Below are 16551 nucleotides of genomic sequence, written 5' to 3'. Positions count from 1 at the left end.
AATAAAAGCTGCCATCATTCTCAAAGTGCAAAGGTTTCATTAAGACCCCAATTCATCACGATACATAAGAACATGCATAACTTTTAAGCATGTATTAATTCTATTGATGTTAAATTTAGGCAGATGCTTCCATACAGTGCAGAATTTGGACCTAGATTACTGTCATGTTTAGAACGACAGAACATTTTAGAATTTAAATACCAGTTTAGTTAGTAACAAATTTATATTTCTAGTCATTGTAAATAGCTACACTTTTTTTTTTTATTTAGAAAAGTAATGGTCTCAATCACTATGGCCTACAGTAGTGTTATTACAGTGTTTTGAATCCTCACCTGTAGAATACCATAGAATATCTTTTATTAAGATACCCAAGAAAAAACTGTGTTCCCCTAATATAGTAGAGGAAAGCTAATATCAATACACCTTTGAAACACCTCACTTCAGCAACATAAATAAAATATATTATAAATACCTTATATAATTTAAAAATGTAGCATAACTAGGCTGGTACTTAGATATTATAATGCTGGGAGTTCAAGAAATACTTCTGATAAATTCCAAATTTCAGTATTGCCAACTAAACATTTCAAACATGAAAAAAATGAGTAATTCTGCTGAAACAATAACTGTGAACTAATGTTGATGTATGGAAATATATTTCCACGATAATTCTGAATCTAGAGAATTTTTCTTTTTTTAAAAAACACATCGAAATGCATAGCAGAAGCAATCGGAAATTAAATAGGATTCTGTTGTAGGTGCTTTCATTCACATATAGTAGGACTGCATATCACATAAATGTTTTGGGAAATGGTCAAAATGCAAGCTAGTATGATATGGGATTTTCCCATACATCTACATCCATTGGCCTGCTATTGATACTGCTATTCCCAGTAGCAGAATTGATTCCATCCACAATTTTTTTTTATAGCTACTTAATGGCTTTCTATTGCTTCCTAAAAGTTTAATTCCCAATTTCTTCTCTAAGCATCTGGTTGAATAAAGTATGGCACATCCTTACAAAGAAGCAACTTATTCTCCTAAAGAAAAAAAATACATATCTTAACAGTTGGGCAGCAGCTGCCATCTTTACTGAGTCAAATTATAGATGTGCTCTGAAACCAGAAAATGTATAATCCTTTGATTCCCATTAAGAATTTGTTACTTTTGTTTCTATCTATGTGAATAGTTATTGTTCAGCTTTCTGCATTAATTTTATATTTACTACTACATGATCATGTATTTGAATACATGCTGTTTTGCTACCCTCCAAAAAAAAAAAAGGGTTTTCAAATTAGAATACAAGCTTCTAAATATCAAAGCAGATACAGTACAATAATTGACTGTCCCAGTTATGCCTAAAATGTTGGGCACAGATTTTTCTTAATGTCTTAAGGATCAAATAAGTCAGCGTATGCTTGTCTCTAATTAATTGAAAATAATCAAAAGAAAATTGTCAAGAGTTCATATTAGATTCCAACAGTCAATATGCATCAACTGCAAATAAAAACTGAATCTATTTGAATAAAGATTTCACTGCATTTACAGGGCTACAGTTTTGAAAGCTAGCCTCTGTTTTTGCATCCAAAGTGTGAGTATGGCTATTTGGAGATGAAGAAATGGTTACTTGGATGTCAGGTACAGATTGTCACTACGGGTATGTCTACACTACGGGATTAATCCGAATTTAGATAATTCGAATTTGGGAAACAGGTTGTATAAATTCGATTGTGTGCGGCCACACTAAGCACATTAATTCGGTTTTTAACCACATTAATTCGGTGGTGTGCGGCCACACTACCCCATTAATTTAACCACATTAATTCGGTGGTGTGCGGCCACACTAACCCTAATTCGAATTAACAAAATCGATTTTGGCGCTACTCCGCTCGTCGAGGTGGAGTACAGAAATCGATTTTAAGTGCTCTTTAATTCGAATTAACTGGCTCTGTAGTGTGGACGGGTGAAGGGTTAATTCGGATTAACGCTGCTAAATCCGAATTAAAGTCGTAGTGTAGACCAGGCCTACAAAGCAGTTATTTAGATGACTGACCTTTGCTGCACTCTAAATAATTAGTTGCAATAATGAAGGTCTGGCTGAGGGTGGGCTGAAAATCAGCACATAACACATCTGTATAAAAGAAGCCAGATTGCCTTTTGGCCCCTTCCTGTAGGGTTTATCTCTAAAGAACTGGAAAGCCCAATTATTCCTTTGTGGTTGGTTTCCTACCACTGCCACAAAGCATGACTCCAATGTTGCCAGAGAGTCCCTCTTACCACAGTTATCCCAAAGTCCGCTTCTTAAAGAATGATCTGCACAACAAAAAAGAGGCTCTATGGAACAAGTAACAGAGCTGCAAACTGTATTGCTTTTTCCAAGGAATCTCTGCAGAGCCAAAGGTGGAACAATGTGCATCCTCCCAACTCTACACCTCACTCCATGCAGATTCCAGCAACTTCTCAGAGTCTTGAGGTGAGAGGACGTAAAACAGCACTTCAGAGGCAAGGAGGTGCTCAGTATCTTGTAGGATCAGTCCCCCAGTAAATCTCTCTTACTGGCCTCAATTCAGCAAGGTACTTGACAAGTGTGCATGTTGAAGCATGTGCTTAAGTATCTTGCTAAATCAGACCCATTATTATGGTAAATACTCTATTGTAAATACTGAAATTATGCAACAGACATAATACTGCTGTGCTAAAAATGTTATGTAATAAATATTATAATAAACTGTTGTAAAAACAGAAATAATTGGCATGCAATTGTTTTATACATACAAATGTAAAAACGTAAATGAACTCTCATGATTGCTCTTGTCCCAGTACTCTGTGTTTAGTGTGTGGTTCCACACGGGTTGACTGAGGTTTGACAACCCATGTTGCGGGTCTTTACTTCAACTCGAAATAGAGTTCCATCTGCACACATACAGAGCTTATAGCGCAGCCAGTCAACATTATTAAACTTTTCCCCATAAGAACTTGGTAGTCGAGACGTGCTGAGCATCACAGTTCCATTTAAGATAATGCTGTTTTCCTAATAAAAGAATAATTATACAATGTATTACTTAACAGAAGTAGGATGTTTATTTCCAAAAGAATGTAAACCAATAGCTTATTTTCAAAGCTACCCTAAAGATAATAACAGGTTATTAATTTTGTTTACATCTTAAGTCTTTTCATAAGAACTTTATTTAAAAAAAATCACGAGTGAATGTAGTGCTCATACATCTCAGTTCTGACCCGCCGCATACCTTGCTATTCCACTCATAGGCCAATACCAAGCACACTACTCATTCTGTGGTAGTTAGATGTGGATGCACAATACAATGAGCCCACCAAGCTTATCTTCACTTGTGAACCAGAACAAATTAGACTTTAAACATCAATCTTCTAAAATCTACTATTTTTCCCTCTTCCCCACTTCAGACTGTCCACATCATTACATAACATCAAAAAGCATACAGTATGAAATAATTACTAACTCAAAGTTTTTGAGACACCATTTCAAAAGATGAATAATTAAATTATTACATTTGCTTTTATAATGCTACAAATTAATTGAACTGCTATTAAACTATATTTTTATACTGAACTTACAATTTTGAATCCATCCAAAAAAATTAAGAAGCCTAATTTTTTTCTTCTTGGTTTTAACATGGAACTATTAGAAATAATTTTGTCAATTTAAAATACTTACTGCCTTTAGTTCCATATCACCACCCATGCGAAACTCAATGGTTTTGCCCATGATGAAAACACCTTCATTTCCACGAACAATGGCACGTCCGTCAACCTTTATATTTAGGTCACTGGTAGCATTGCTGGTAATCTTAAAGGGAAAAAAATATGCAAGAAGAATGAAATAATGGTAGATACAGTTTTAAAAGTTCCATTTTTGCTTGGTCTTTAAGTAGTTTTGTTAAAAATTTGAATATAACACTGTCAATGCATGTTGCATATCCCTCTCCCTATGCCTTTAAAGTTTCTACAATTTTTTACTACTCTGAACAATCAGTCATGTCTAGAAACAAGGATTACCTATCCTGGAAAATTTCTGTGTCGCAGTAAAAAGTTAAACTTTCTAGACTGTCAGCTGACTTACACTTGCGTATCACTTGGCTAGGATTAAGTACAATAAGAATTTCAACCATTAATACTAGAGCATGGATTCCCAAACTTGGTTTGCGGCTTGTTCAGGGTAAGCCCCTGGCGGCCTGCGAGACGCTTTGTTTACCAGAGCGTCCGCAGGTACGGCCACTTGCAGCTCCCAGTGGCCGCGAACGGTGAACCGTGGCCACTGGGAGCTGCGAGCGGCCGTACCGGCGGACACTCTGGTAAACAAAACCCCCACCAGGGGCTTACCCTGAACAAGCTGCGAACCAAGTTTGGGAACCCCTGTGCTAGAGAATTTAGAGGAACATATAAGTAGTGATTTTAGTCAATTAGGCAATAACGTGCCATCGCTGGTAAAATGAGGGTCCGGCTGGAGAATCTTGCCTGTATGCTTGGGGTTCTACTGATCGCCATATTTGGGGTCGGGAAGGAATTTTCCTCCAGGGTAGATTGGCAGAGGCCCTGGAGGTTTTTCGCCTTCCTCCGCAGCATAGGGCAGGGGTCGCAAACTGGAGGATTCTCTGCGACTTGAAGTCTTTAAATCACGACCTGGAGACTTCAACAGCTGAGTTAAGGGAAAGTGGGTGGGTCAGCTTTTGTGGCCTGCATCATGCGGGAGGTCAGACTAGATGACCATAATGGTCCCTTCTGACCTTAAAGTCTATAAGTCTATGAGTCTAGTTTAGGTGCCAAATTTAATCTACCTTGTAAGTCTCTCTTATTCTGAAGAGTGATTATATAAAAATTATTCCTCCTAACCCATCAGATCTGTTCCTTGTGTGTATTCAGAGTTATAGTTGTTTACTTAGGTACAAAAATAAGTTTACTTTTTATTCCTGTTAGTTCTGCAGAGTAAACATCACAGAGAGAGTGAGCTGGATTCTGTTCATTCTTGTACATCATCAACAATTGTTCACTAAATTCTAAATACATAGCCAGTTACCTGTGTAAACCTACTGAAGGCAATGGGGTTGTATAGTTGTGACTAAGGTCTTAATGTGGCCTGCAGAATCTTTATTACAGATGGTGATGTGCAAGAAAGAAACCTCAGAGCTTGATTTTCAGATCCCATGTTGAATTTGTAATGGTGGCAGTTGGAAAACATCATCTTTTTTACTAATAAATGAGGCACATTTGATCTGGAAGTCAAACTGACAAACATGGAACCCTGCAATGCCATTGTTGTTCACTTTTCAGTTTAACTGCACATAAAAAATTGTTATATTGTGCTGGATAATGTCATCTGATTATTACAAATCTATCACCAAGGAAAAGAAAGCAATAGGTACAGCAGGGGCGGGCAAACTTTTTGGCCTGAGGGCCGCATTGGGTTTCAGAAATTGTATGGAGGGCCGGTTAAGGGAGGGGGTCATGGCCTGGTCCCCACCCCTTATCCGCCCCCCTCCCCGGGACTCCTGCCCCATTCAACCCCCCCGTTCCCTGACGGCCCCCCCAGAACCCCTGAATGCCCCCTGCTAGCCCATCCACTCCCCCCCATTACTGACAGCCCCCTCTGGGACTCCTGCCCCATCCAACCACCCCTTCTCCCTGTCCCCTGACAGCCCCGGGAACCCTTGCCCCTGACTGCCCCCCGCTGCCCCATCCATCCCCCCCTCTCCTTCCTGACTGTCCCCCCCGGGACCCCTGCCCCCATTCAACCCCCCTGTTCCCTGTCCTCTGGCCACCCCGACCCCTACCCACACCCCCTCCCCCTGACCACCCCCCCGAACTCCCCTGCCCTCTATCCAACCCCCCCGCTCCCTGCCCCCTTACCACGCTGCCTGGAGCACCGGAGACTAGCGGCGCTACAGCCACACTGCCTGGCTGGAGCCAGCCACATCGTCGCCACCGCGCAGCACAGAGCACCGGGTCAGGCCGGGCTCTGCAGCTGCGCTGCCCAGGAGCTCGCAGTCCTGACGCCCAGAGCATTGCACCGGCGGCGGGGCGAACTGAGGCTGTGGGGGAGGGGGAACAGCAGGGGAGGGGCCGGCGGTAGCCTCCCAGGCCAGGAGCTCAGGGGCCAGGCAGGAGGGTCCCACGAGCCGTAGTTTGCCCACCTCTGAGATACAGGTTGTGTGTTCTGTGCACTCACGTGTGTGTGTGTGGTATTTTTAAAGAACTGAGTTTTTTAAAAAAATCTGAATTTCCCACAACCTCTGAACAGTAATAATTATACAACAAGCTATTTCTGGACCACTTAGCTGTAAAAATCAATAATGCTAGCGCATGAACAAACAGGAAAACTCCAATAGCAAACAGAAAAATAAATTTGGGTATTCTGGTCCTGAAATGTTAGGATGGTTAATTAAAGCATTTTAGTTTATCTTAACTTATTCTCTACTTGCAACAGTGTACAATAAAAGAACATAGTTATTATGACTTTTCAGGATTTTACTGTTTACATTTTGTGACAGTTACTTCATGACAAAATACTTTTTTGGTTATACTTCTGTATTTACTTGAATATGACCAAGTCACAACACAAACTGCATTCCTACTTTGCAATAACAAACAATTCCATAATCAGCCTTTATATAAAAGAAAAAGTGAGCTATTAAAATAGTTCATACCCTCTCCGTAGATGCCTTCTGTACATTCAAAATTTTCACTCCATTTGGCAAATGAAACTCATGAGTCTCATAGTCTGTGCTGAACAAAGTATTTTGTGTCCTTGGGTCAATAAATTCCATACCAATATCACTGGTAATGGAGGTTTTGTCCTTTTCAACACTAAGTTTTGTTGTTCCTTGCTGAAATACAATCTGCAGAAACAAATAATTAAAATTATTTTAAAACATGACAAAAACGTTTCTACTATAGTTATGATTAATAATAATAACGCAAATCCCCATATTGTTCACCACGTATGTTCAACTCATGTAACTTACAGGCTGGTTATTTCCAGTGATAACCAAATCTTCATTACGCCTCCCTCCTATTGTACTTTTATATAATGGATGTATAACTCCCATGTCAGATACTTGTTTAAATCGCAGTAAGCCGCTCTCGTGAAACTCCATGCTGTCACAACCATTGGGCCCAATACGAATCACAGCCCAGATGACAAGTGTGATCTAAAACAGTAACACAAACAAAGTTTAATATTTATTGTAATACTACAGATGCAGGAAAAACAGAGTGGTCAAAATACTTTTTTTTAAAGGAGTGTTTAATTAGTTATTACATTTGAAATAACTCCAAGCATACAAATTATTTAAGTGCTAGAGATTTTTACAATGGGTGTGTGAAAGGAAGTTTGTTTTAAAGAAAATATTTTCCTTTGCTTTACTATGTTTATGCTTTCTTTCCACTGAAAACATAGAAATGCAGTTAATCACAATATATGGTTATTTGTAAGCCATCTGAAATATGATCTAAAATAGTTTGTAAAATATTATAAAAACCTACATTCTCCTTACACTTGAACATTTTGAAATTAAGTAATGTGGCTTGAGACATCTTCCTGTTTGAGATACTGTCTATATCCTAAGCTAAATAAACTCAAGGGGAAAGGTGTTTGTTAACCCAGGACAGAACACACTCAATCTTGAGTTAAAAGAAAGGACCCCTCAGTGTTGATGGTATACTGAAATGTCTAACTATGAGGAGATGAGAAGCAAAGGTGGGTATTAAAATAGTGAATTACAGTAGCAAATCAGAGTGCAGATTGCACAGGATGAATTCTGAAAACTAATGTACAGTTCAGTTAGTAACTATACAACATTCCTGCGATCTGATGGGTTGAGAGCACTTTATTGCATACATTAGTTAAAAATAATTGTATTGAACGTTGCACTGGTAATACTTTGCATTGTTTGTCATGTACAGCTCTGGGTGTGGGAATAACCAGAAGATTCCTGATCCTGATTAATATTAGGGACATAGGCTCGGTTGTGGCAGTGATACATGTGGCCTCTTAGATGAGAGGATGTAAAAATAAGATTTAGCGTTTAAGCTCTTTTTGGAAGGAACTGTCTTTTTAATCTCTGCAAAACATCTTGCAATGTTATGATGCTATTTTTAAAAACAACAGAGAACTTCGGAAAACCCACAACAAAACACCTTGACATAATATTTTTGAGACTAAAAATAAGCAGGAAAGGTAGGACAAAAATTAAAGTAATCCCCCTTAATACACTTTAAGACTGTGCTTTCCAAAGTATTCTGATCTGTGCTGGAGAAGGTTTATATTTATTTAATAAATACTCAATAAAAAGTAAAACAAGCATGCCCAAATATCACTTGCAGCCTAAGTGTTATACTCACAATCAAATTGATGACAGCCAAAATAAAAAGGAGAACAATCACACAAATAGCCAAGTTGCCTTTCCTGCCTCGTAAGCCTGTTTTATGGAGACGGTCTTCATCAATTGGGATATATCCAGCCTTAAAGTTACTGTTGTGTTCTTTATTAATGTTTCTCCGTTCCACAGCCTTCTCACGCATAGATTTCTTCACAGGGCCATTAGAACTTTGCTACAGCATGACACAAAGCATGGATAAATGGTTATTTTGCAGGCAATCAAAATTTATAACAAAAGTAAGAGTTTGAACCAGTGGAATATTTGTCTGATATCCCAATGTATAGTTTATCTATTTTTAAGTAACACCAATACAGAGGTACTTTAAAACCAATTATAAAGAATTTCTCGATTTTTTTTGTAACAGTATCTATAAATCAGTGATGCTGTTGCAGTAACTAATTAAATTTCAGTTGTAAAGAATTTCATTATGTATTTACATTTTGGGACTGATACAAGATGTGCTCCTTGTATCTAACTGGACTATTTACAGGCACCCAAACATTTATTTTTTAGTTCCCTGTGAACTACAGTGTGTCTCTCTCAGTGGGTTTACCTAAGAATGTAGAAAAGAGTAATGGTACAAGCCATAAAGTTATCTCACTGGTTGTCCCTAAGACAGAAATCCAAAAATATTTAAAAATAAAAAATGTAAAGGGACACCATCAATTTAAAAAATCTGAATATTTGTCTATTTGTTTACTAATTATATGTAACAAATAAGATTGCTCTAACAATAAGAAACAAATCTTTCAGGATTTTTATTGTGTGCTTTTGACAGCATTTTGTGCATAGTCAGTTTTCTCTGTTTCTGGGGGTCTTTCACTTCAGGAACAGGGAAGAGAAAAAACATTATAAAACCACAAAAAACTGGTAGGGAAACTCGTGGGCATGTATAACTAAAAATAGTTTTAACTTATTGTTTTGAACTGACTATATCTCAAGGTGACAGTATCACTTTCATTGATATTACTGGAGGGCAAATTGACAGGTAGGAAATGCTTTCATATAAAGTATTCTCAGGGATAGAAAGTGGAAGGGTTATAAGACTCCTATATTTTTAGAGCTTTGTACAAAACCTTATGGTACCTTGTTCTTTCTTGCTATTTTTCTTCTCTTTCAATACAGCAAGATGCTATTTTGAGGTCTAATCCTCCAAACATTCTGCAGATCAATTTTACTCACATGAGCAGTCTAACTTAAACATAATAAATGTTTTACTCCTGGGGGCATTCTGCGCCTAAAAATTCTGCGCCCCCCCAAAAAAAATTCTGCACACAATATTTTAAAATTCTGCAAAATTCTGCAAATTGTATTTGTCAAAATAACACTACATAATCACACCAGTTTCAATTATTTTGGTAATTTATTTCAAAATACTTGTCAGCAAGTATGTCTGTAACATTACAGACACACACACAAATTCCCCCAGGAGTAGAGAGTTAAAGAAACCCCTATGACAACCCTGTTCCTGTTTCTCTGCCCCCTTCCCTACCCCCCTCCAGAGCCCAGCCAGGGGAGGTCAGATGCTCACAACCCCTCCCCCTAGAGCCCAGCCACAATGCCCAGCCAATACACCCACATCCCCTCCCCTCCAGAGCCCAGCCATGGGGAACCCCAGCCCAGATACCCGCACCCTCTCCCCCCTGAGCCCAGCCGTGGGCCTCCCCCTTGCCCAGATACCCACACCTCCCCCCACCCAGAGCTAAGCCATGCCCCGCCCCCCCCAGCTCAGACACCTGCCTCCCTCCGCCCCAGAGCCCAGGGAACCAGAGGGAGAAACAGCCTGATGCTTGGTCCCAGGTTTGCATGGAGTGTCCTGCACACCATTTCTCCTTCCCTCAGGGCGTGCTGGCAACTGCAGCTGCCAGGAACCCTCTAGCTCCCTCTCCCTCCCACCAGCCGTGTCTTCTATGTGCGAGCTGGGCTCTGCTGGGTCCAGCACATTTCTGTGGGGGAAAGGAAATTCTGCGTGTACAATGTTAATTTCTGCAAAATTCTGCATTGCGCAGTGACACAAAATTCTCCCAAGAGTAATGTTGCAAGACTAGGCACATAGTGACTCCTTTTTCTTTTCAGGCCACATTTAATGTTACTTCCATGGATGATGAACTATGAGGGCATGTCCCTCTCTCCTCCCTCATCCCCTTTACCTCTCAGAGACAGATGATGATACTCCTTTGATCATTTTAGCCTCCACTACTCTAAGCGAGAATTCAAATAACCAGACTGAAACTTAGCCTAAGTCATATTTAAACACTGTCAACAAACCATCACACTGGTACAAATTAAATAGAATGAAGCATATGATCACAATTCTATTTACAATAAGCTACACTACATAGCTGTATACTGATTTATAAACTGTGAGACTGAAAGACATTTACTCATATGCTGAGATGTTACAACAAATGTACATTTTATTAACAAAATTCAGACTGTGAATGGGAAAACCTCCTTTCCCTATTATATAAATATATAGACACCGTTCCTATAGGTGAATCTGTATTCCAATGTACATTTTTAATGAGTATCTACATTTCTGTCATTTACCCCTACCAACAGCTGGCACGAAGTTCTATTCTAGCATGGCAAAAAGCTACTATTTTTCTTGGCTGAACACATTGTGAATGGTCATCCTTAATTTTTCAAACAAATGTAATGTGAGAGGCTTGATACAAAATGTAGTTCTTTCACTACATTTTAAATCAGTCTTGCCTGTGTAAGTAGATAGGGACCTTAGAGAACTCAGTAATCCAACTGCACAATGATAATCAAAACTTTTCAAAGAATCAAGATCAATTAAAAATAGAAATGAAAATTTAAAAATGTGTAGTCCTTTGAAGAATATTTTACTACAAACTGGAGTCCCTTTATAAAAAATCTTGTATTTCTAATATTTTTTTAGATGTATTTAAACAAGGAGGTGAGGTGAGGTGCGGTGCGGGGTGGGGTGATGTTCAAAAACCGTCCAGACCTTTACACATAATAAAGCAGCAAAAATACCATTAAAAAAAAAAAAACCACTGCTGCCAACTGCAAGCATTCAAAAATCAAGAATCAGGTCCTGTAAAATCATGAAATTTAAAAAATCTAATGATTTTTAAGCCAACCATTTTTTCATTATTTTATTTGTCTTCTGAGATCAGGTTTCCAAGCTATTCTCTGAAACCATAAGGACTAGAAACTTAGTTTAAAAAGAAAAAAAAGATGAGATGCTCAAAAAATCGGAGGACTCCAGAAGCTTAGGCTTTTACCAAAAACCCCAAATATGGCAAGTTTGCCGTGTTATAACCCTACTGATCCCAGTATATGAAAGAGGTGTCATGGTTTTCAAGATTGAAAGGCAAACTTGTCCCTTCCATCAACAGGAAGATGGTCCCGAAAAAGATTTTACCTCACAACTCTGAAACCTTTTCAGATCACCTTGAAAGGAAAAGGCAACTGTGAAAGGGTTAGCTTGCAATGAAACTCATCATAAATCAGGCACTCTGATTTTTTGTTTGATTTTACTATTTGAGTAACAGAAAATCAATGTGCAAAGAAAAACAACACCCTCCCATCCAACCCAAACCATAAAACACAACCTCGCCACCACCCATTAATCAAATGCCAAGGGCAGCAACTTTAAATACAGACAACTGTCTAGGCTGTAATTAGCTTCTCCCCGCCCAGCAGGGAAGAGCCGGTTTTCGTTATCCCAGCCCTGGTTTTTAACACCCGGGGGAGGGGAGAGCACTGTGCAGACGGGTTTCGCCCGCACGGCTTTCAGCCGGCCAGGCGCAGAGCGTGGGGACAGACAGTCGCTCCGCGCCCAGCGCTGGTTCTTCGGCTCCCGCAGGGCCTGGGCTGGGCCGGGTGTTCGGAACGCTGCGGGGGCGGGCCGGGCTCTCACAGCCCGCGGGCGGAGCAGGGGCTGGCTAGAGTCCGGCCTGGGGCAGGCTCGGGACCAGGCTCCACGGGGCCGGGCGCTCCTCTGCGGCCCATGGGGCAGGCTCCGGGCCAGGCTGCATCAGCCTTGGGGGTGTTTCTGCCGCTGGGGCCCCCGCCGCTCACGGGGCCGGGCTGAGAGCTCGGGTCCCCGAGGAGCCACGGCTGGGGGCGGTGCCGGCACAGCCGCCTGGGAGGGGCTCGTCCACGGCCGCTTTCCCTGGGGCCCAGGCTCCGCTGGGGCTGTTCCGCACATGGCGAGGGAGCCCTGGAGGCGGCTGTCCCCCGCGCGCCCCGCCGTTTGAGGGCCGGGCACAGACCTGGTCCGAGGCGGCTGCTGCAGCTGCTGCTGCCGCCGCCATCTTCCTCTCCTGCCGCTATGCTGTTGTCCCGCCCAGGCGCGGGGAGACTAGCGCCGCGCCAGCCGCCTGTCGCCGCTCCCTGTCCTGGCCTCGGCACCTCCCGCCGGGCTGGGCTCCCCGTGCTGCTCGTGTCCGGCCTGAGCTCTAGGGGGCAGGGTCGGGAATTCACCCTGCCGCTCCCCCCGGGGTGACCCTGGCCCAGAGCAGCCTCAGCCTGGCGGGGAGTGTCTGGATGAGTCTGGCACACACCCTGGCACCCCGAAATGCAGGCCCCCGGCCAGTTCCAGGGAAGAAGCATGAGCTTGTGCTGAAGGTCTTGTGGAGATTGGGAGTCAGGAAGTCTGGGCCAAATTCCTTGGTCTGCCACAGACTTTGGGTCACTTTCCCTCTTTGAGCCTCAGTTCCTCCTGAGTAACCTGAAGATAATGCTATTTCTTCTTGGAGTAGTGTCCCTGTGGGTGCTCCACTTCAGGTGCTGGTGCATCCCTGCACTACAGATAGGAGATTTTCTGTGGCAGTGCTCAGTTGGGGCCCACGTGCGCAGTAGTTGTCTCCAGATGCCATTGGCACCTCATGTAGCACCTGCACCACCCAACCCATTCAGTTCCTTCTCAACCGTCCTCGGCTGTAGACGGAGCTCAGTGGTAGTGCTGCCTCTTCCTTTTCTCTCTCTATAGAAATATTTAGATTAGTTGTAGTTTAGTAAGTCTAGTTTACTTAGTTAGATACTGTTCTTTTCCAAAAATAAATTATCTTCCCCATTCTTTATCTGTTGGGCAATTTTTAACGGCAACGATGCCCGGCTCGCCTGGGTTTATATGCTGTAACTCTTGCCGTGAGGCGATGCCTGTCTCTGACAGCCACTCATTGTGTGTCTGTTGTTTGGAGGAGATTCATATCCCTCAGAAATGTGCCCACTGTAGCAACCTGTAAGCCAGGGTATGACATGACAGAGATCATAGAATCATAGGACTGGAAGGGATGTCGAGAGGTCATCTAGTCCAGTGGTTCTCAAACTTTTGTACTGGTGACCCCTTTCACATAGCAAGCCTCTGAGGGTGACCCCCCCTAATAAATTAAAAACTTTTTTATATATTTAACACCATTATAAATGCTGGAGGCAAAACGGGGTTTGGGGTGGAGGCTGACAGCTCGCAACCCCCCCATGTAATAACCTCGCAACCCACTGAGGGGTCCTGACCCCCAGTTTGAGAACCCCTGATCTAGTCCATCCCGTGCACTCATGGCAGGACTATATTATCTAGACCATTCCTGACAGGTGTTTATCTAACCTGCTCTTAAAAATCTCCAATGATTCCTAGGCAATTTATTCCAGTGCTTAACCATCCTGACAGTTAGGAAGTTTCTCCTAATGTCCAGCCTAACCCGCCCTTGCTGCAATTTAAGCCCATTGCTTCTTGTCCTATCCTCAGAGGTTAAGAAGAACATTTTTTCTCCCCCCTCCTCCTTGTAACAACCTTTTATGTACAGTAACTCCTCGCTTAACGTTGTAGTTATGTTTCTGAAAAATGCTACTTTAAGCACAACAATGTTAAGCAAATCCAATTTCCCCATAAGAATTAATGTAAATGGGGGGGATTAGGTTCCAGGGAAATTTTTTCACCAGACAAAAGAGACTCTCTCTTTCTCTATATATACATACACATACATACAGTAAAAGTTTTAAACAAACAATTGAATACTGTACACAGCAATGATGATTGTGAAGCTTGGTTGAGGTGGTGGAGTCAGAGGATGGAAGAGGGTGGGATATTTCCTAGGGAATGCCTTACTGATAAATGATGAACTAGCACTTGGCTGAGCTCTCAAGGGTTAACACGTTGTTAATGTAGCCTCACACTCTACAAGGCAGCAGGAATGAAGGGAGGAGACATAGCATGGCAGTGGCTGCAAACATTCCCTGTGGAAACTGAACGTGATGAACCCACGCTATCCCACTGGAGTGCACCACTCCCTCCACTTTCCAAAATGCGTGGGTGGCATGTGTGTGTGAGATGGAGACACACTGTGTGTGTGTGTGTGTGTGTGAAAGAGAGAGACAGAGAGACACCGTGTGTGTGTGAGAGAGGGAGGGAGGGAGGGAGAGACAGAGACACATACTGTTGTGTGTGTGAGAGAGAGATGCGTATTGCCTCTTTAAGTATGCTGACCCCACTCAAGTACGCTGCCTTTTTAAGTAGATAAGCAAGTTGAGACAGCAGCTGCTGCCAGCAAGCTCCCTCTGTTCTGAGTCCTGTCCTGTCCTCCCCTGCTCTGTGGAGATGGGGTACATGAGCGGGAGGCAGGATTGGGGGGGGAAGAGGCACACCCTGACATCAGAACCCCTCTCCCCCCCACCCCTGCACAGGAAGCAGGAGGCTCCTGGGAGCAGCTCCAAGGCAGAGGGCAGAAGCAGCACACGGCAGTGGGGGAAGGGATACCTGAACTGCCCTGCAATTGATAGCCTGCTGGGCGGCTGCCACACAGGGAACTTAGGAGAGCTGATAGAGGGGCTGCCGGTCCACCCTGGTTCCAAGCCCCCACCAGCTAGCTCCAATGGGCTGCACTTTCTGCAAGTCATGGACAAAGCATGCGGCTGCCAAACAACGTTATAAGGGAGCATTGTGCAACTTTAAATGAGCATGTTCTCTAATAGATCAGCCACGTAACAACAAAACAATGTTAACCGGGACAACATTAAGTGAGGAGTTACTGTACTTGAAAACTTATCATGTCCCCTCTCAGTCTTCTCTTTTCCAGACTAAACAAACCCAATGTTTTCTAGACCTTTAATAATTTTGTTGCTCTTCTCTGGACTTTCTCCAATTTGTCCATATCTTTCCTGAAATGTGGCGCCCAGAACTGGACACAATACTCCAGGTGAGGCCTAATCAGTGCGGAGTAGAGCGGAAGAATTACTTCTCGTGTCTTACTTACAACACTCCTGCTAATACATAACAGAATGATGTTCGCTGTTTTTGCAACAGTGTTACACTGTTGACTCATATTTAGCTTATGGTCCACTATAACCCCCAGATCCCTTTCCACAATACTCCTTCGTAGGCAGTCATTTCTCATTTTGTATGTGTGTGCAGCTGATTGTTCCTTCCTAAATGGAGTACTTTGCATTTGTCTCCGCTTCAAGATGATTTTGATGGAAAAGTCCATTCAGCTTTCTCCTCAGGGACCAAAATCAACATCAGCAGATGGTTTCCCGAGCGAAACCTCTGCTAATGGGCGTGCTCGGTCTTCCAAATCATCCAGGAAGCAAGCCACGACCTTCCCTCATAAGGACACTCAGAAAAAGAAGAGGTCCCTGGGGAGGTTGCTATACTCAATGCCGAGCTTGACTAAAGTTAGCATCTTTGAGGCTCCGGGTACCTGAGGCTCCGGGTACCTCCGGCACCGTCCTTCCATGGACCTCTGCCGAGCCCCCCTGCACCAGCACGGAGTCGAGATGCCACTCCTCCTCCATGGCACCGACCACCCTGGTGCAGGACTTGGCACCGAGACCTGTGCCACTAGCAATGCTGGCACCAACTCAATCATTGGCACCGATGGACAGACTGAAAATGGCACTGTGACGTTATTGACATAAACTGGGACCATATAGATCATTGTTGCAACCAAGGTCCTGTAGTGGCACCCAAATCTTGTATAAAGGGGGTCAAATGGGGTGTCTAATTCAAGGTTATGGTTTACTGGTTATGATTAGGCTGTCTATATGTGTGTATCAGTTTTGTAGTTGAAATTATGAATATTGGCTCTATACTGTCCGTATGGCAAACTTATGCTATGCTTCTGGGTGACATCCCAGACAAGCTGGGATTAGCTCTGCCTAGCCTGCT

General features: G+C 42.6%; 1 protein-coding gene across 1 annotated transcript; it reads right to left on the bottom strand.

Annotated features, from left to right (window-relative positions):
• Positions 1-2031: 2031 nt before the first annotated feature.
• SGCB (sarcoglycan beta) lies at positions 2032-12779 on the bottom strand. Its single transcript, XM_024216210.3, has 6 exons — positions 12662-12779; positions 8377-8586; positions 6999-7184; positions 6681-6872; positions 3695-3826; positions 2032-3031 (listed from the first exon to the last, which is right to left on the bottom strand). Exons 1-6 carry the CDS (start codon positions 12701-12703, stop codon positions 2831-2833), a joined length of 963 nt encoding a protein of 320 aa, XP_024071978.1. The 5' UTR covers positions 12704-12779; the 3' UTR covers positions 2032-2830.
• Positions 12780-16551: the final 3772 nt, after the last annotated feature.

This window comes from Terrapene carolina, unplaced genomic scaffold (genome assembly GCF_002925995.2).
Source record: "Terrapene carolina triunguis isolate 2854851 unplaced genomic scaffold, T_m_triunguis-2.0 Scaffold66, whole genome shotgun sequence".
Taxonomy (NCBI): Eukaryota; Metazoa; Chordata; order Testudines; family Emydidae; genus Terrapene; species Terrapene triunguis.
This window is presented reverse-complemented; position numbering and strand designations above follow the sequence as displayed.